The sequence below is a fragment of the Triturus cristatus genome, chromosome 5_1, assembly GCF_964204655.1.
Source record: "Triturus cristatus chromosome 5_1, aTriCri1.1, whole genome shotgun sequence".
Lineage (NCBI taxonomy): Eukaryota > Metazoa > Chordata > Amphibia > Caudata > Salamandridae > Triturus > Triturus cristatus.
The window spans coordinates 320,069,071-320,090,696 of NC_140587.1; the positions used below are offsets into that span (position 1 = coordinate 320,069,071).

Here is a 21,626-nt window from a genome sequence, read left to right on the forward strand (position 1 = left end):
AGAGCCAACTGTGAAAAACCCTGTTATTTGTTACTTGCCCTGGGGATTGTCCCCTTGTTGAGTGACCTACATGCCCACACAACAGCTTCAGTCTGATATTTCCAGAGAGGGGCTTGTACTGGGTGCGCCAGTGTTGTATCCTTGCCCCTTTCCTGTTTACACTATATGTCAATAGCCTGCAGCAAGCCCTCTTGGCTGCAGGAGCTGGTTGTCCATGGATGGTATCAAGATCACTACCTGGCTTATTATACACAGATCATGCGATACTGATGGCAAGGATTGTAGTGGGTCTAAAACTTTTATTGGACAAGTTTGTGGAGTTGATGGCCACTTTGGAACTAGTGGTTAATTGTACTAAATCCTATGTGATTGGCTTGGGCTCAAGAAATACACGTTCAAAAACATTTAAGGTAGGATCGCATACATTAACCAAAGTTCCTGTATTTTCGTAGCTCGGGATATTGTTTCATCGCCATAGTAACTGGAAACCCCTGGTTGGATCAAAGAAAATGGAGCTCCTTAAGGCATTGGTCACTGTCCATTGATCTGCACAGCGATTGGGGTCTCATCCACCAAGTGCCTTAATTAAAGTATATAAGGCTAAGTGTGCATTCAAGGTACTTATGCGGCAGTAAGTGTGGTGTACAGCATTCAGCCCATCAATATATATATATTTTTTTTAAGGCTGGTGTTGCAGGTCCCCTACAGCAAACCGGCATTCTCTGTGCATGAGGAATTAGGACTTCAGTATATTTCTGACATGATTGCTTGCACACCATTAACATTCTGGATCAAGATATGGACAAGCAGGGAATCTCAGCTGAACAAGAGGATTTTGAAGGACTGTTTATCTATGGTTCATAACACCAGGATTCCAAGCAGCGCCTACATTGAGGGCTTTTTAGCAGCCTGGAGAGATGGCATTTATTCTTAGCCCAGATACCACGAGCATTGCAGAGGTAAAATGAGTTATACATTTTTTTAACAGAAGGCACTCTAGAGAGAACAATCTGAGTTTTCGAAACCTTCAGTCAGGGGTCACATGTTACTAAAGACTGTACTCTACATGGAACCATACTTGCAGTCTGGGGAGGGACAGATTCTTACAGGCCAGATTTAGAGTTAATATGATACATCATCTTCAGGCCTCACCGAGAGGCTGGAGCCCCCAGGGTCCCCGTTACTGCAATTAACAGTCTCTTCAGGATACTCTCCAGTTCACAGAGTGTGGCCGGCATTTTTACAGGCATTTTTACAGGCTGGAGGCAAATGTTCATCAAATCTTTATTGCTATCTCTACATTTTAGACAAGCACGACCATCCCTATTGTATCTTCAACTTCTATGACATATTCATATACTATTTTCAAGATGTGCTGTTTTTTTAAGGCTGCAATAAAACTAAGAATTTCCATGCTTGATTAATCATGCTGCTGGCCTCTGCCTTTTATATGGCAGCTGTTTTTAGAATACCTTTGAGTATATATTTTCATTCTGTAATATGCATCTGATCTGTTTTCATGCATTTTATCAATGAAATGTTTTTACTGCTTTGTATGTGTGCATTCCAGAAGTTTCATTTTAGGCAAAGTTTGAGGTTTACAGGACATTGTGGATAAAAAAAACTTCAAGAGTTCCACATGAGGAACACCATGTTGGGTTCCCCCTGGTATCTAGTTTTCAGAAATACCTGGGTTTGGTAGGTTTTCTCAGATTACGCAGTCTTGAATGCAAAAATGGGGCGATATTGGAATTTAACCTATCTCTGCTGGCCAAGATGTAAAAACAATGCCCAAAAGATTCAAACTTTCCTCTCTTTTGCCATACAGATGGGGATGCTTTAGTTCCCAGGGGAGCTGAAAGATTGAGTCTTAGTTAAGGAAGAGGTGTGGCGCCGCAGCCAGGGCGACTGACTCCAGAATCTGGGGATCACAGTTCGATCCCCGGCGCCAGATTAGCCCAGCACCATGTGACTCTGGGCAATAGCTTGCTTAATCTTCCCGACGGCCCCCAGCGTCTAGAGACCCTTACGGGTGATTGTTCGCGCTTTACAAATGTGGATATTATTAATGTGAGTATGTTGGTGGGGCTTGATGTCAGCATGGGGCAGACCCCACCATCATTTTATAAAAATATTCCGATGTCCGAAAAAGCCGGAATACACCTCCTGTATAAGTTTGCTAACCCCTAAAAAATATGTGCATCTCCTTTCCTATATTTGGGGTTGCCCCTTCAAGAACTGCTTTTATCAGAAGGTTCAGAACTCCCTCTGGTTCTAAAACAAACTTTAGAAACTCCACTTGAGTAACATGAAAGTATTTTTGCAAAGAGCCTGTACTCTCCAGTTTTTGTTAGGACTACATGAGTTAGGTGTTTGTTTTGTCATTGAGAGTAGACAAATATGTCAATGTATACCACAACAAATCTTTCTATGAACTCCAGTATACCTTGATGATGAAGTGCTGAAAGCAACCGGTGAGTTACAGAGACTAGTGGCATAGTCTAGAATATATTATATATATTATATATTATATATATTATATATATATATTATATATATATATATATATATATATATATATATATATATATATATATATATATATATATATATATATATATATATATATATCTCCCTCCCTTCTTCACCCCAACCTCCCCAGAAGACAGAATATCATCCAGTGTTTTGCCAAAAATGTGCACGTATGGTGAATCAACTTTCTGATGTTCCGAATGTTGCAACTATCCAAGCACGTTTCTGCGTAATTCGGCTGCAGGGTTAGTACTCTTGTACTGGTATATAGCCCATTGTTTTAGAAATGTTGCATTTTAACTGAGGTTTCTATAATGAAGTGTTGCTGAAGCTGCTCGAAGCTTACTTAGAAATGGGTTAGTGCTAGAATTACTTATGTGACGTTGAAACCTCCGATTTGTCAAATGTTTGTCATGGCATGCTGATTCTATTCCTTTAGCTAATTTTCTAAACAAGGAGCGTCTATAAGAAACCCTTGGTTGTAGGAACGAGCCAGATTCTCCTTTCAGACTTTCCTATGCTGTATGACTTTTCTCGATTTTGCTGCTCATCTGAGACTTAGGACAATGTGGCTCTTTGACTATTCTGTCTAACTCCACAATTCTGATCCTTCTTGGCATTTATTCTGTGTGCCTTGATTTGATTTTCTATAATAAAAAACTCTAACATCTCCCTCGATCTAGAACTCAGTTATCGAGTGGTCTTTATGACTTATTAGGTTATTCAGCTAAACATATGATGGTGGGTATTTTTAACATGAGATCAGATCGGAAGTAAAACCTCCTGAGGTAAATGGTGATATTAGGACTGAGGTGTCACAATTATTTGGGCACACTGCAAATTTTGGGATACAGGGTTCCGCTCCCAAAAAAGACACTGATTGTGAGTGCCATATGAATGCATTCCATATGTTCTGCTCAATGTACTCAAGAACTTATTTTGTGCTTTTGTTAGTACGTATATCAAACTACATGGTGATATAACCCTAGATTAGTGGTCTAACTATGTGGCAACTTTCAGCTCTAATTTCCTAAAAGATAACTTTAAAGTAGATATAAACTCCAGCCAAAGCCACTGAATTTACTGTGGTGATGAAATGAGCCTGGATTGCTATTGCTTCACAGTTCCACAGGTATTTGGGACTTATGAATGTAACAATTCTGATGAGAATAGTTGGAATCCAAAATCGTGGTTCTTTCTTCCAAATTAATTCTTAGGTTGTGTTCAGATAAGCACATGAGCCCTAACATCAATCAAGATTGCGGGGCATCTCAGAGTTTAAAATGTAATTGATCAACAAGAATGGGCAGCACCCCAACAGTCCTAAGAGGTTCACGGATAACTTTTTTTCATATTGTTACAGCCGATGTTGGTCCCAAACTGCTGATTATGAAAATTCCCTATTGCCCCTGAATCAATTATAACATTCATGTTTTGCAACTCAAATCTCGAAAACAGAGATTTACTTTTATAGTCAGATGTGAGTGAAGAAGCCTGCAAAGTATTAGCAATGCTGTGAAAATTGGTGTGTAATGAGTTTTATGGAGACTGCCCTGCCAGAATGACTCCACCAACTGACATGACTGCCGTCTCCAGTCAGTGGAACTTTGGGCAAAATGTACAGGAACTGCCTGAGTCAGCATAATAGAAGAAAACATTTCCTAGCCACTGTCTGTAATGTTCTTTTTCAGACAATGGTTTTTTTAATTGTTCGAGCTTGTATTAGCATAGACCTTGATTGCTTTTTTTATGCTAACCTCTTAGTGCTGTCAACTATAAGTACTGGGGACAAAACTTAACTACTCTAACTTGCCACCATCCATTGGTCAAGTTACAATCCAAAGTCTAGGAGAGAAGCCAATTCATTGGGCTGATAGGAAATGAGAGACGCATGGTCTCAGATTGCCAATCAAAGCCCTCCTTAAAATAATGCAGCTCTTTTAGACTCTGTACAGTTGGTCTCTAATTTCACTTTCATTGTACTGAGATAGATAACTAGTGAAATTCCTATTACCCTACTCTAATTTAATACGTTAATTAATCCCTGCCGCTTATAAATGCATTAAAACTCCATCAAAATAGTTGTAGTCATAAGATACAGTTTTGTAAACCCAAATCATTAAACCAGGCTGCTATATTGCCTGTCAAGAAAGCTTAGACTAGGTATAAAGTATGATTGTAGGCTTACATAAGAAATGCAAAGCACACAGACTAAGAAATAGTTGAATCTTCTAGGCGTTGCTTGAGAACACCTCTGTGGGCCGCAACATATTGAATTGGATACAAGCACTTGAGCTAAGACTACAGGATAGGTGTAGGTGATCTAAATTTGGGTGTAGAATGGGGTTGGACTAAAGGCAACTGGGCTGCCCGAGCCCTTACCCCTTCTACGCTCAATGCGAAAGTGACAGTTTCTAACCAGGAGGCGGCAATCCCAGGTCTTAATTCTCAGTTTTCTATTGAGAGGCCAACAGAAAATTAAAATTACACTTCAATTTCAGGGCACAGGAGTAGCCAGAAAAATAAACTATCCCCGAATTTTACCCATTTGACCCTACATGAGTAAAGAATTCAATGTGGAAGCTTTCTGGTAAGGTCCATTACAACTGTTCTCAATAGTAAATTTTCTTTGTGCCTTTATTTCTTTATTTTTGTCTTTGCAATTGTTAGAATTTCTTGTACTCTCATAACATTGTTTGGTTCCTTGCCATCACTTGATCCCCTTACCCAAAGCTGTACAAAGCAGTCTTCTTTATTTCAGCATTATTTATAAGGTCCCTCTTCTGTCTTACGATCTTCAAGTCCCAGATCAAATTAAAATAATGTAATCTGTTTAGCGGTGCCCACGCTGAAGCTGGTATAGCAGGGGCTTCAATACGCTCTTGTTTCTGGGAATCAGTTCTTGACCCAGTTCTGGTCCAAAAACATGTACAGAACCCAAATACAGCTGGTCCCTTTCTTTTTACCATTTTACTAAACTTTCATTGATTCAGAACACCTTCAACCTAGTCGCAAGGATCTATTGAAATGTATTAGGATGAGAAGAAAATAATGAACCTGCTCTATTAACCTCCAATATCTTTAGCAACTCCAAATGGAAAGGATAGGGCACATTTGATTAGATGCACTCACCAACAGCATAAATACAATTAGGAGACAAAGGGAAACATTAAGTAAACTGGCAAAGGTTTTATATTTCTTTGAAATAGTTGCCATGTAACCAACATTATAATTGTTCATGTGATGTATATGAAAACTATATTTAGCACGTCACAGTACATACTGTAAAAAATAATACACTGCACAGCACTGTAGAATCCAAATGAGATAGAATATCCCATTCCTACACAACATAAATCTTTGTAATCAAATACTGGAAAATATAAACGATCAACTTCTTTTTCAGTACATCACAAAATAAAGCAGACTTGTCGCATATTACAGTAGGTTGATGGCTAAACAAATAGACTGTAGACAACAGCTAATGACGGATACAAATATATTTTTATATCAGGCCAAATTTTTCAGAGGCATCAGAACCTGCCACAGACTATATGTAACCAAAATATTTGTTCAGGTTTAAAATATAAACACCATTTAAATAGGATTTAAAAAAACTGTGACGAACCAACCATAAAAATATGATGAAAAATATGCTATCTAGTTTGGTATTATCAAACTGGCACACCGACATACAAGCAAAAAGAAAAATGGAAAAGAAAAAACAATATAAACATATGCCATTGATAGACAGAAAAATTCTAGCCATGACAATATTTGAATTCTAATTTTTAACTGACCCAATATCCGTGTCTCGGACAAACAATTAAAAATGTTTTGCATTTAAAAATGTCCTTACAATTTTTATATGATTGGCACATTTGCACTGAAGTGTACATTCAGTTTTATTTTTAGGTCTCAATTACTCACATACAATTACTAGTAGTAAGGCAAACAATTCCATGTTTAAGTCTACTTATAGACTGTTTACCATTTTATAGAACCACAACAATACTCAGTACTTGTGCAGGCTATAAGAGACTGTAGTAGCAGGAATTATGAAGGTTCACACCTGTGTGATTTTGAATAGAAATTTTAGATAATACAGTGCTTGTTAGAAACACTGTCTAACATGTGTAAACCTATAAACCATGATGAAACTTTAAGTGAGCTATGATGTTCCTAAATACAAAAGACTATATACACAGAGAGGCTGTGGGCAACAAACAAAACATTCTCTCTGAAAAGTATGTATACATAAGCTAGTAGTATAATTAACAGATTCACCCACCAGATGGGAAGGGTTCCTTAAACTGCAGTATGTTAAAATAATATGACTTATTCTACAACATCGTTTTGAATGAGAAAACAACTTTTTGAACTGCATTTGTTACTAATGTTCCATTATCTCGTAGTCAGCAATGACCCCCAACACTTTTTGTTTTGTAGAACAATAGACAATCATCAGCATTCGCGGTAAAAATTGTAGTGCTTCATCCTAAAATATCATTCGGTTTCCAGATTTTTCTTCAGGGATAGTTTTTTGTGCTATACTTTCCATCTGCGAAATCCGAGGACCATACTGCAACCATAACATAAAGTAACCGCAAATGCAAAAATCTGGAAAAAAATGAAACGTCCAAGTCATTGATGTATTTGAGTTGTCAAGCTTATTGAGTTGTTAATGCATTATTTTGTATCACAAGATTCTTACAGACCAGCAAGAAAAAGATGCTTACTTACAAATATGTTCTATTCTATTGAACTGCCTTAATTTGATTACGGTCCAGGTTTGAATCCTCCTGAGACATTACAAAAGCAGAGCAGCTACCTTGCCTTTGTGCCATTTGTTAAAGGTGTGACTTTAAAATGCAGAATCCACATGCATTTAAGACAATTATTTTGGAAATACAAGAATACAGAACTAAGCTGTGCAATGGCAGGTTTCTTGATGGCCTCATGTGCCATGCATGGAGTTTATACATCACATTCCACTACTAGAACATCTGCTGTTTTTATTGGCAGTGCAGTAAAATAAATAAACAGACCCTGTGATAAAATGAACCATTTTGGAGTCACGATTTTTTGTAATAGTCTTTGTGTAACGCACTGTATTGCCTAACTAAAACAAGTCAATCATTTCTAAATGAGTTAGTAAGTCCGAACTTCCTCATGTCACCCAGAGACAAGTTATTGTATAGGACTCTAAATGTAACAGAAGGGATGTGTAATCTAACAGCAATATAAACAAGCATTTGCAATGCAATAGGTCTCGCATTTACAAGAGTTTCAGCTATTGACATTGGAAATAATAATGCCTTTTATTTTTGTTTTCATTTTTAAAACATAAATAAAAGGCATTGTCATTTACAATGCCAATAGCTTAAACTCTCGTAAATGCGAGACCTATTGAATTGCAAAAGCTTGTTTAGTATACGTAAGTAAGGCAGTTAATGTGTTGACGCAAGAAAGAAAGCTATACCTCTATGTACAGAGTCCTGCTGGCGACATAAGAGCCCTTTTAACCCCATTCCTTCCAGCTCCACCTTGCTTTGTGACCCCAGTCGAGGGCAGAAAGCCCACTTGACGCCAGGGATTTATTGTTCCCATATGTAATTAAGGTGGGAGCTGCCCAAAACGGGCATGCCAATGCCCCCCCGCCACCATTACAGCTTTTCTGCCCCCCCCTGGGGAACATATGGGGGCAGTAGCCCTCAATCTGCCCCCCCGGGGGGCAGAAAGCCCACTAGACACCAGGGATTTTTTGGGGGGTAATTTTAATTAGGGATTGGGGCTGGCCAAAATGGGCATGCTAATGCCCCCACCCCCGCCAAAATTACAGCCTTTCTGCCCCCCCCGGGGGGCAGAAGCCCACAATCTACCCCCCCCCCCCCCAGGGCAAAAAGCCCACTAGGTGCCAGAGATATTTCCTTGAGCAATTTGAATTAGGGTGGGGGGCTGCCCAAAGCGGGCATGTCAATGCCCTCCCCTCAAAAATAACAGTCTTTCTGCCCCCCCGGAGGCAGATGGGAGCTGTAGCCCCCAATCTGCCTAGAGGGATTGTTTTTAATTTTTATTCGTGTAGGGGTAGGGGGCTGCCCAAAATGGGCATGACAAACCCCCCTTCCCCAGAGAAATTCCAGTCTTTCTGCCCCCCCCCCCGCCGGAAGGGCAGTGGCCCCTGATCAGAAAGCCCACTAGGCTAGATTACGCTGGCTTTTTTTATGGGTGGGGGTTGCCCAAAATGGGCATACCAATGCCCCCGCCCCCACAAAAAACAGCCACAGTCTTTCTACTGTTCTAAAATGTATAGCTTTCCAGGATCCATTCTTGCTTTCATACCCATTTCTACCATTAACTGGAAGGAGGTTGGAAAGCACAAAAAATAGCAAAAATAGGCTATGTCCCAGAAAAATGCCCAAACTATGTAAACAATTTTGGTTTTCTGACAAAAGTCTGCTTGTTCCTGAAAGCTGGGAAGATGGTGATTTCAGCACCACAACCCCTTTTTTGATACCATATGCAGGTACGCTTTCATCTGCAGCCCTTTTTTCCCATTTTTCCAAAAGAAAAATGTAGCTGTATTTTGGCTAATTTCTGGGTCCCCTCCAGGGTAATCCACACACCCTGGGTACCTTTAGAATCCTCATGATGTTGGAAAAAAAGGACGCAAATTTGGCGTGGATCAAAACGTTACAGGGGCCTAAGCACGAACTACTCCAAATATTTAAAAAAAGGCTTAGCACAGGGGGAAAAGGCCTAGCAGCGAAGGGGTAATTAATTTGTAAAAACATAGTCTGCATTGAAAATCACTTGTATACATTGTTATATAAAATAAATGTTTAGGACCATAAGACTTTTCCCTCGTTCATTTGTTCAGTAAGGTAAACTTAAATGTACAGCATAACAAAAAAATACATCACGAACTGCTCCTTTATAAATATCAGATGCAACCCAAATTGTCCATGGCTTAGTTAACCTGAGGTCTGTGTGAATGTCACTAGTCCCTTATGTTAAAATACAAGAACCTTTTCTCGTTTTAGTTTTGAGTCCAGTATGACACCATAAACCCTTAGACCTGCATTCGCATGATGCCAGATTCAACATATCAAAAAATAATTTGGTCTGTAAGGTAACTGTCAGAACGTAAGACACCACAATGCATCTTTCAGTGCCTATTTTCTTGAAAGAAATGTCAGTCGGGAGAGAAAACCTACGAGCTTTCTGTGATCTCTATTAATGGAATTGAAAGATGACCAAGCAATTCTTCTTTGTTGTTTGAGCATTAGTCTGACAGTTTTTTTTGCTGGCTGTGGAACTTGAAGGATGCAGCAGCACCTGTCAAACATTCTACTTTTAATCCCTGTAAATGTCCATGAAGAGTCCCATTATATAGAGCCTTCATAGGCAAGCATCAATCTTCAACTATCTACCATCCGCCCCCACTTTTAAATTGAATCAAAGCACTTAAGATCCCCTCACAGTCCTCTGTCACACTTTCTAAAATTTGCTAAAATTCATTAAATACATTTCTTTCTTTTGGCTCTGGGACAGTCAAATAGACACTTCAGCTTCTGAAGAACCGATTATAAGACATTTTAATAAAGCAGTGATCTTGGTTGGCATCAATCTTCTGGGCTTAGTAAAGACTCTCCATGGAAGAGCTGTTCATGTGTCACAATGCTCTCAAGCTATCAACTTGGACTTTAAATCGTATCAATTTGGCACCTGTTACAGACAAAAAGTGCAATCCCCTAAACTCTGGAAACCAGTTCTGAAGTTGGTCCCACCAATGCAGTGGGTTGCTATGGATTCAACATTCTAGTGCCCGGCCACAGTCAAGGCTTTTTGCAAACATGAGTTGTCCTAAGGATGTATAAAAATGTGGTTTGTTTTGCTAAAGTATGTTGAAGTTATTGAACCTACTGGCAGTTCACCCCAGTCCTCTACATTATGCTTTTTATCACTTACAAGGTCAGGTAAAGTCAATAGCAAAATATTAAGATAGCTTTCACATATTTTTGCAAACCACAATCAATGACAATTTGAGATTTAGCTTTAACATTTTCGAAGTACCCAATAACAGAGTATATACACACACAACACAAATACTTACTGTGGCAGCTACATTTAGACCAATCTGGTTGTCAGTTAATTGTAGAATAGAAGAAGTATTATCTTGTCTCACAAGGCTGGCCAATGAGGCAGTTGCAGCTTCCAATACAAAAGCTCCAAAGTAAAAAACAAAGGCAAAAAAATGGAAAGCAAAATCCTGAAAGAAGTTTAGAAGTTAGTTACATTTTTGCATTTACATCAATTGCCCCTAGTCTCTGCAGTGTAGCTCAAGTTACGCACAAAACGGAATCAACACAATATATAACATTGACATGTAAATTAAATAACCAAGATACTATTGGATCTCTCAGCACACTGCGACACAATCCCATATTTATTGACCTCATGAGGGGAGGTCCGGGAACCATCACGAAGTGGCCTACTATATGAAACAAGGTACAAGCCTGTGTTGCCCTACATAAGAAAGGTTTGGAACACGGGTGCTAGAGCGACACTGCCTACACCCAGGCCTAAGCACTGCAGCCCCTTCAGGGTCTTCTAAAACTACACAGGCTATTATTCAAATAGTGAGTAAGGTTAGTGGCTGGTAACTGAGAAGGACTAGCAACATAAGTGTCCTTACGGAGAGTAACTGTTTCATACTGGTATAATTTGCCACTTATGTTCTGAAAGGAGGAAATATCATAATATCTCATTGGTGTGGGGCCAATCTGAAGTATTATGACATCCCCAAAAATCTAGGCAAATAGCTATAGGCTTCAATGGAATTAAGTCTGTGATCCCATTACTCCTAAAGCTCTCTAGTATTTCAGACCTTTACAACATGCATCTAGTATGTAGCAGTGCTAGTTTCATCATTAGTAAGAGGCCAGTGCGATTATGAAATTGACATAGGTAGGAAGGTCTAGGTAACAGAAGTAAGCCCTCAGACCAGGAGTAACAGTTATTCCACTGCTACTTTCTGGCTCTCTCCTACTCCCATCTTGGAAGAGAATAGAATCCAGGGAGAAAAGAAAAATCTGCATCAGGTAACCAAGTACATAACCTCAACCAAGCCTTAACCCCTCTATGGACCAATATTATAAACAACTCGCTGAGCAACAGGCTAATGCCCTTTCCTCAAACAGGGCAAAATCGCCGCCCTTTATTAAAAGAAAATGAAGAGACCTGAAAGTTCCCAATATTTGCCCTCGCACATTACGGCCACATACACCGCTGCTGCACCGGAGGACGATCTTTCTCGCATCTCATCGCCAAAGCCTGGAACACCCTCCACCTCCGCACCGCACCCTCACTGACAGATTTAAGGAAGGGACACAAGCCCTGGCTCTTTGACAGAGACCTGAACTAAGCACCTGGATACCCTTTCGGATCACAAGGTGTGCTCTACAAATGCAACCGGATTGATTGATAATTTCAGGCCCATCACCAACATTCCCTTCCTGGCAAAAATTCAAGAAACATTCTTCTAACTCAATCAACATATGGACTCCAATAACCTACTCAACTCACAGCCGTTAGGTTTCAGGAAGGGATGGAGCACTGAAACGGCGATAATGAACATAACAGATGACATTCATAAATCCCTAGACACTAACAGATGCTGCCTGCTCACCCTCCTTGACTTATCTGCGGCCTTCGACATGGTAGACCATAAGTTATTCTTGGACGCCCTGCAACAACGAATCGGAGCAGATGGCACTGTTCTGCAATGGTTCACCTAATTTCTGCATAACCAATCCCTACTAATAAAAATCCACAACGCGATGCCCACTATTTCACCTATCACCAGAGGTGTCCCATAATGCTCAGCCCTCCTGTCGACACTCTTCAACATTACATGGAGCCCCTCATCGCAATTCTTGGACAAGCAAATATTCCCCCTCTCCTCTATGCAGAAGACACCCAGCTCTACCTAGAAATATCCTCTCTGAACGACATACGCCAGCTTAACACCACACTCATAAAAGTACAAAACTGGCTATTACACAATCACCTCAAACTCAACCAAGATAAAAACAAACTCTTGTCTTCTCCAACCACAGATACTCACCAGACGTCCAAGAATGGATATAAAATACCAGCATTTGTAAAGCGCACAGCTACCTCCGAAGAGGTGTCCCGGCGCTGGGGGCCGTCGGGAAGATTAAGCGAGCTGTTGCTAACCTGCCACTTGCGCCGGGGATCGAACCGTGAACCCCGTGGTCCGGAGTCAGGTAACCTGGACGCCCTGAACTGCAAGCTTACCCTATTGAACTTCGCCAAATCTCTGGCGATCTCTCTAAATTCAAGCTCACACAAGGTTTACTGCAAAGGGTGCTCTCTATAGCTTAAAACCGAACAAAATCAAGCCCTTCCTCCATCCAAATGACCTAAAAACTGCAACGCAAGAACTAGTTCTATCAGGATTAAACTATGGAAATACCACACTCACTGGAGCAGCTAAATGACACACAGCCCCCATGAGAGCCACCCTAAATGCAGGAGCAAGAATGGTCACCAGAGCCAAGAAACAGGATACCAATCGAAGCACGCAGCTGCTTCAAAACTGCCTGTCTCACCTACAAATCCCTACACGCCGTTAAACTAGATTAGCTTGCAGCTAAAGTCACAAAAGCAAGCCAAACGAGAAACCTAAAAAGTTCCAACACACTTGTCATCCTCCCCAAAAGACAAACAAAAAGCTCTCTAGCTCTTTCTGAGGCAACGCCCCCAAAATCTGGAACTATCTCCCAGTACATATCAGAACTAGCCCCTCCTTCATGAGCTTCAAGGGACAACTAAAAGAATTCTTCCTAAACCGGCACCTCTATCCCTCGGGAAATAATTAAGGTATCACAACATGGAAACTCCACCTAGGTTTATGTTCCTCTCCTGCAAGGTCTACAAATTGACTTGACGCTCAACTTCACTATCATAATTCGCTAATACTGAATGACAATGACTAGGCCCACAAAACTGTATTTTCACTGCTGTGCGATGGTCTGATAAAGGTCTGGGCTCTCGGAACTGTATTTTTAATGCACTGCGATTGACTGATAAATGTTACAACGTTGCTGTAAAGAGCTCTGATACCCCTTGCCAGCGCTAGATAAAACTTCTAAAAAAAAAATTAAAAGTAAAATAAGTAAAAAGATTTTACTAAGAACTCATGGTCAAAGAGCGCCTCATGAGGAGTGCTTGTAGAGTGCATAAGAGGCAGACTATGTAGCCACCCAGCAGATCTCTTAGACAGGGATATTATTTGAGAAAGCAAACAAAAGGGCCATGGCTCGTGTCGAATATGCACAATCATTTGAAGTAAAGAGTATTAAAAAAGGAAAAGTAGATAATACATATTGAAGCTGCTTTGGAAGAAGCATTGTCTTCGGTGCAGTCACCCGAACTCTTGGAACGTTATTCAGAGGAATCTACTTCCCTGGTTCAAATGAAATATTTTACCTGTGTTATTTCTGTGTAAGACCTCACCAGCAGAGGAAGTGTGAGACTCCAGAAAGACCAGTGACTAATCTCACTGATGCATAGGTCTGAAATTTTGGGCAGACTATGGAAGGCAAGACCTTAAATACTTTGAACTTAGAAGATGCTGTGCTGATGAGGGAAGCCTAATTTATTAAGTCAACTCAACTATGAGGCTCTATTGGGAGGTTTAATATTCCCCAACTGACAAATCAAAGTTGCAATTTTGCAAATTAGGGTATCAATGCAATCCAGGTTTCTGACGCCCAGAGTGTGCAGCCAAAGGCAGTAAGATATCAATAATGAGTGCCACAGAGGTAACTGCAGCTAAGAAAGCAGTCTTCCATGAAAGCAGTTTTTAACAAATGGTTCGAAAGTTTATATAGGAAAGTGGACAACACAAAGCTAGTGGCCCACCTGGCAGTGGAGAACATGGCATGAAATATAAACCAGGTAAGGTAACTGACCCACATGGGTAAAGCCCAGTGGGAAAATGTGAACCATATGTGTTTGTAGAAGAACCTATTAGTATGTGGGTTGGTTGCTTGGCTGAAGTATCCCCTCCTCAATGTTATAAAATCCTGCTCACAGGGAGTTGACTGGCCTTCCCATGAAAGAGGGGCAGGTTTTCAGAGAACAAGAATTCAGTGTATGGAGACTTTAGCACGCCTGAACACCAGGAGAGGTCTGCGATCTTTTGAGGGAACCTCAAAAAAAGGGAGAGGTTTAGGGAAGCGGTACAAAATTACTAGAATTAGATGTGGCCTGAGAGAACACAACTCCCCTCCACACATGAGACAGCAATTTAATTTTGATTAAAGGCTTCTTGTTAATTGGTTTGTCGGCTCTACATCAGGGCATGGAGATGGAGCCAAAAACTTGCTTGCTTACCTTGAGTGTGAGTGAATGCACATTCTGAGGGTGTCAACTTCATTTTGTGCACTTCAACTGCAAGAATACCACCCAACATGGTAAGAATCCCTCGTTATTACTCTTTTTAGGCCCCCAGCTACTGATCTTTGCTGGGACTGAAAATCAAGCCTCTAATAGTATATCCAGTGTGTAAAGTTTCACCGTAGTTCCCTTCTAATGCAGTCACTGAAAGGGCGGGAGAGTTCAACATTAGATGGACACCGAAAGGTGGCAATATTAATAATTATACACCAAGTTAACTATAGATATAAAGATTGCTTGATTGGTTAGGTACACTTTTAGTATTCAACCACCTGAATTTCATCTGATCTAGACAGCTTACAACTATATATGTCAAGAATTAATACATTAAAAACTCATTCCTTTTAAAGATGGCAGAGGGCTTGAAAAATGTTTCATCACTCCCACTTGAGAGCAATTACGTGAGGAGTCTTACTTTGATCTCTCCAATCCACCAAAGCAGAGTAAATTATTTTGTGAATGCCAGTTGTCGCAGGGATTCAACTGCTTTCATATATGTGTATTTTATTTATGCTAAGCACAAATTAATCTAATACCTAAAGTATTCCTATTACTAAATGAAAACCCCAAAGTCTATTGCTTTAGGAGTCCATGTTTATTTTGCCATGCCGAAGGATCTTTTTTCAGAATTCCAAGGGCAATCAAGGATTACTTGGCTCAAGCTGTAGCAATGAGAGTCTTTTACCTCTGCGGTCCTGGCGTGACGCTTACAGTACTCTGAGAACCATAACTGTACAGCAAGTACACCCCTCTGGGTATCATATATTCCCCTGGGGTACCAGTATGTTACGATCTAACAACACTATTATATGGTATTGTCATCATTGCAGTCGAAATCGCCCCAGTGTCCGCAATAGTCCCCATAATGTCACAATTATACAGGTTCCTTTAAATAGCCAAACATAGTTCTAGCCACTTCCACCGGCCAGGGTAGTCAGGGAAGCGGTTTATGCTGGTGTGCGCCTGCACATGAACCACAGTGAGAGGTGCTGCATATTCTAATATCTGAAACCCCCTCTGCTGGCAGGTGCTTGCCACTGACTCAGAGAATATGAGCAGGCATGGCTTTGCAGACCCCATCTGGGCACGACCACACTCAGTTTTCTCTTACTGGAGGGAACTCCTTGTGGATGTCCTCTGGCCCCAAACGTCCAATACACTTTGTCTCATCTATCCTGTGCAGTCATGCTAGCCTTCACTGGCCACCTCCCAGAGTTCTCCATGGACTGGTTGGGAGGGAGTGCAATAGGGGAAGGGGAAACTACACATATACACACACAATCACAGATTCAGGGTACACGTTGACACCCTCTGGGGCCAGAGTCACAAGGCCTCACATCATGGCCTGGTGATGCAGATCCTTCCTTGAAGAACAGCAGGCTAACTACAATTCTTCATGTAAAGCCCCTCATGTCCCTTCTTTTCTGGGCAGCATTTCCTTCATGCAACGGTACTTCCGCAACTCTTTATTGTCAGCATTTAATGGGCTCTGTCTCTCAAGATGATCTAAAGGCTACTCTTTTCAGCGGGATGCAGAACTTCCAGATTCCTGGTCCCAAACCTGGCAAGGGAAATTAGCAGTTAATGACCCAAACCCTGACTCTCAAAAGTATTCCTTGGTCTTCACTGGGGTTTCTGCCTCATATTTACTCAGTTTGCTAACACAGATTTTGAATACCATAGGCCATGCCCTGGGGCTAGTTTTAGGAGGTTTCTGACTTTATGTTGATCACTCCAAACTGGACAAGCCACTGACATTGCCCTCTAGCATCAGCAGAAAGGTTTGGTGGAACTGGGAGTTCCCTGCCGGAGAGACTCAAAACAAAGGCAGAAAAGAGTGAGGTGTTTCCTCACTCAGCTACCTCAAGCTGTCTGGGGGTAACAGCCCTGGGAGAGAATAGTGCAGGAAGAGGGCAATGACTATCTCTAGTCTTCAAAGGGCACCTTTGTCTCCTAGCTCCACACTCTAGAGCCGTAACCATTGCAAAGGATCTCAAGAATACTTTGGAGGGAGCCTGCCAGGCAGCAATTGAAATGCAGGACTCCTCCAAACTCCATATTGTGCCATCGAAGCACAGGAGAGCCAAAATGGATGCATGACTAAAACAAACAAAAAAGCTTGTCCCGAGGCTTGTAGCGGAGTGCAGTTGTTGCTGCCACCGCTAGTCCACTACAGCCCAGTGAGCTGATGGTAGTAATGCTTTGAAAAGAAAAGGTGTACTTGGCTGTTCGCTAAGAGCCCCAAAATTAATAAACTGGCACATATGGCATGAGACCATCTGGGTGGACTCTTGCCACAGATGATCTCCTCTGAAAGGCAGACGTAGTTAAAGCACAGTTAATCACGTCACCCTGTCCTCCAAAAGGCTTCCACTAACGTAGCTGCAGGCATTTGACGTACACCTTTGAATTAGCATTTAGCAATGAAACTGGTTTTGGAAAGCGCATCATGCATTTGGAGGACAGAATGCCAAAAGCCATTGCTGTACTGAATAGCACCCTCCAACTTAGGAGCTAGGAAATGAACAAAGCATGGTAGAAATTGATGGATGGCCATAATGGCTCGCAGTCTACATCTTCATTGATCTTCTGAGGGCATGTGTTAGAACTTCAACCATGATAAGAGAGCTTAGGGCTGCTAATTTAGCAGGTGAGACCGTAGGTAGTGTGTAGGCATTTAACAATTTTACACCATTCTGTGTAAAGCATGTATGCCCTAGGCTCTGAGATTTGGACTGGACAAGTGATTAGATTTGATTGTTCCAACATTTAAAGGAAGAGGTCAGGAACGTAGAGGTCTTCTTGCCTACCTTAAAGAATTACTGTTGAGCCACTGCAGTGCCCCTCTCTGCTATGTGAAACAAAGCTTATAGTCATCAAAAGCTTACACAGGATTTTCAAGGATCCTGTGGTCTTATTTTTCTGATCCAGAACCCAGATGACAGCAATGAAAGTTGTCCCTTGAGCTCTATATGTCTTCATTTTCCAACACCAATACACAATACAATAAAAGCGGTTTCCCAGCAGGTTTGCAAAGGGACCTCCTGGGTACAATTCAATATAAAGCTTCCTGTGACAGAGCCCCTAGAACGGTGATCTACTATTGCTACTACCTGCTGATGAAAGGCCCGGGCCCCCGCATTTCTTGATTTTGCTGCATGCCTAGCCTTAATGAAGAGTGCACAGCTTTGACAGATCCTACCATATTCTGCCAGAAACAGCCTGGCTTGAAAGAGAGTCAGCCTGCCAAACATCTCCCCACCTCACTGTTTGATTACACTGGAATACAGGAACTATTGAGGAAGACATGGAACGCGCTGCAGCACAGTCTGAGGAACCAGCTGGACAAGCGCCACGGAAACACCGCTTGATGTTTGAATTACGCTCAGGGTTTCCCAGTAACACTGGGTCTGGTGCAGCAGTTGGAGCTATGGCGAGGCCCCCCGGGCAGAAACCATGAATATTGTACTTACCGTGGAGACTGAGCAACATGGCTGATGCCCGGTGGAGCTTTTTAGGCAGCTATAGAGGAGTTTGGCTCTGGTTCACCCCCTCAGCCGTCACCTACGCAGCCGGACATTGGACATAGTTTTTCTTTGTCTCCCTGTTGTGTTTCCTTCCCTCCACCGCCTCCTCCCTCCGTGATCCTGTGGCTACCTCCCCTTCCTAGCTTATACGTTAATAGCTCGTTACTGTGTAATCACTGGTTTTCTCCTTACATTTATTCTTGACTCCTGTAACTGATGTAATTTTGTAACCTGTAACTCGCTGATCCTCATGTAAAGCCGCGGTGCCAGAGCAACTTTGGCTAATGCCTGGTGGAGCGGTCATATGCAGCTATAGAGGAGTTTGGCTCTGGTTCACCCCTCGGCCAGCACCTACCCAGCCGGACATAGGTTTCCTCACCTCACCATTGTGTTTTTCCTACCTGCATTCCCTACCCCTGTTTACCTTTCACCCTCTACCTTTTCACTCCCTATAAGACGCGTGTACGCACTAATAATCTAACATTATTGTGTAATTTCATGGTTTATTATTTATTTTTCTTTTCTCCTATGTCTATACAATTATGGAACCTGTAACTCACTGATCCTCATGTAAAGCGTTTTGATACCTCCAGGTCAAGCCAGCGCTATATAAAACTTTGCAAATAAATAAAGCAATTTAGATCCCTCCCAACAGTTTCAAAGTCATTGTATCAGATCACAGCTAGACTGAGTTCACAGTGAGGTGGGTCTCTTAGAGGTAGCCCTTCCAGAATTTTCTAACGGTCCTGGTGCATGACGCAACAATGTAACATGTATGACTTCATACTCATGTGCTTGATATGGTTACTTCTTTGGACCAATACAAGCATCAAAATGTGAATGGGGCCCATGGGAATGTGAAGTGTTTCATAGAGGATTACAGGTCTGTCAGACATGAATATAGCACCGGTACCTGGTGAGTTACAGAGGGCCCAGCTAACACCATGAGCTGTGCCCTTTACAACCACATACTACCCCTACCAGGATCTGCAGAGGTGAAAGAGCAGTTGAAGGGAAATGTTTTACAGTTAGTTTCACAATTAGTACTGGAACTGACCTCTTGAGCAATGTACTCGACTCATTGATGTCCAAGGTGCCTGGTACAGACTCAGCACAAACACAGTGAGATCTACGACATCATTAGCAATACCCACTTCAATTGGATTATCCAGCCCTTTCACAGTGAACATCAGCATTGCGGAGCGTTCACATCTAGAGACAGTTGTACTACTGTACCTACACTACATCTTGCAGGTGTGATGTTAAGACAATTGACCACTGGATCTCCAATTAAACGCAGCAGTGGAAAGAGCTGTGAATCACCCTATGGTGCATAAAACTTTGAGAGGGGAATAGGAGAAACTCGGGACACAGTAAATGAGAAACCATTTACACCCTTGAATGAAGTACGGAAACAATCAAATAATACATTTTACAATATACAAAATAAAACACAATGTCCAACTAAACAGCTGGAGAGACTGATCTGCGCAAATAAACCTGTTTCAATCAGTGCAATTAGCCTAAGCGAGATAGCTGAAGAAATACTGACCGTTACTCCACAGGTTGTGCCAGGTACTCCAAAATAAGTTTTCTACATTAGGGTCTCCTCAAAGGGCGGTGTACATGCATAACATGATGCTAAATATATATTTTGCAATACCAAACACGACAGTAAAGATGAAGAGTGCACCCCTCCAGATGCTGAAAATGTAATAACTTTACTGTGATGATGCAAGGGTGTTAAGCCGTAGGGTTTTACTAAGAGAAGCATGATATATCAAATTAATAATCAAGCTGGAGGCATTTGACATATGCAGGAATTCCAGGAAGAAACTTCTGACATAGGGCTCAATATCTGTTCCTTCACAGTAACAGAGTGAAAGCTGCTAAGTAAGGAACGGTTATCAATGTCATCCATATAGGTCCATTAAATGAAGACAGACAATTTATACTAAAGCAAGATGGCCAGCCTGACGCCAAAATGCCTGCCAGTCACTCAAACTGATGGGCTCCTCAGCACTGTGTTACACGGTATTCCCTGCTGCCTACAACATATGTCAGCAGCCTAACCCTGGGTGTGCTTTACACTGCCAAAAAAGCTGAACTGTGATAAAACCAGTCGACACCACTCAGTGCTCACTTGTTGAACCACGCCCCATTCTAAAATGTTTCCTTTTGATATCTATACAGACACAAACCTCCTCCAGTTATGCTGATATAGATCACTGACAGTACTGGGCTCAATGATGCATACAACAGAGTCCCACAGGATTCCAGATGTCACACTTGCTATATATTGTATAACCAGCCACGCGTTGACTCACTCAAACACCAAACACGCCTGCCGGCTTTGAAACCAGCCCAGATACTCAGCGGAAAATCAGTGGGTAGCCAGTAAAGCACCATTCTTCCAGGTACCCTCTGGGTGTTGGCAACTCTGGAAAAAAGGTGTCCAGGGCCCACGAGTAGCACGCCCATACAATATAAAGTGGTGCCACCCTAATCTTGTGTGTGTAATTTTAAAAACCTGGGAGCTCACCTGTTTAAAACGCTCACCCCACGCGCTGACACAGCCCTCCTCCACCTTCCCTGAGACAGCGACCTGCGCTGAGACAGGGAAACGCCCAAGGCGGCAGCCACGCCCACAGCGAGGCCACGCCCACCCTCAAGCACTACAAAAACGCTGAGAACAAGCGGTTTGTCATTACTTTGTGTGTATCCTCTGAGGCGGAAGCCGGAGGACTGTGACCACTATTTTGACTTTTAAAACTTGTAATTTGTGCTCGTGTGTGTAATTTTAAAAACCTGGGAGCTCACCTGTTTAAAGCGCTCACCCCACGCGCTGACACAGCCCTCCTCCACCTTCCCTGAGACAGCGACCTGCGCTGAGACAGGGAAACGCCCAAGGCGGCAGCCACGCCCACAGCGAGGCCACGCCCACCCTCAAGCACTACAAAAACGCTGAGAACAAGCGGTTTGTCATTACTTTGTGTGTATCCTCTGAGGCGGAAGCCGGAGGACTGTGACCACTATTTTGACTTTTAAAACTTGTAATTTGTGCTCGTGTGTGTAATT

General features: G+C 41.9%; 1 protein-coding gene across 1 annotated transcript in view; it reads right to left on the reverse strand.

Moving 5' to 3' along the window:
* Nucleotides 1–5,706: 5,706 nt before the first annotated feature.
* Nucleotides 5,707–21,626, reverse strand: part of MAL2 (mal, T cell differentiation protein 2) — a 151,042-nt gene continuing 135,122 nt past the window's right edge. Inside the window, exons 4-5 of the mRNA XM_085605059.1 lie at nucleotides 10,649–10,804; nucleotides 5,707–7,152 (exon numbers count right to left, since the gene is read on the reverse strand). Coding sequence (XP_085461185.1) covers nucleotides 7,081–7,152; nucleotides 10,649–10,804 — 228 coding nt within the window. The 3' untranslated portion in view covers nucleotides 5,707–7,080. The remainder of the gene's footprint in view (nucleotides 7,153–10,648; nucleotides 10,805–21,626) is intronic.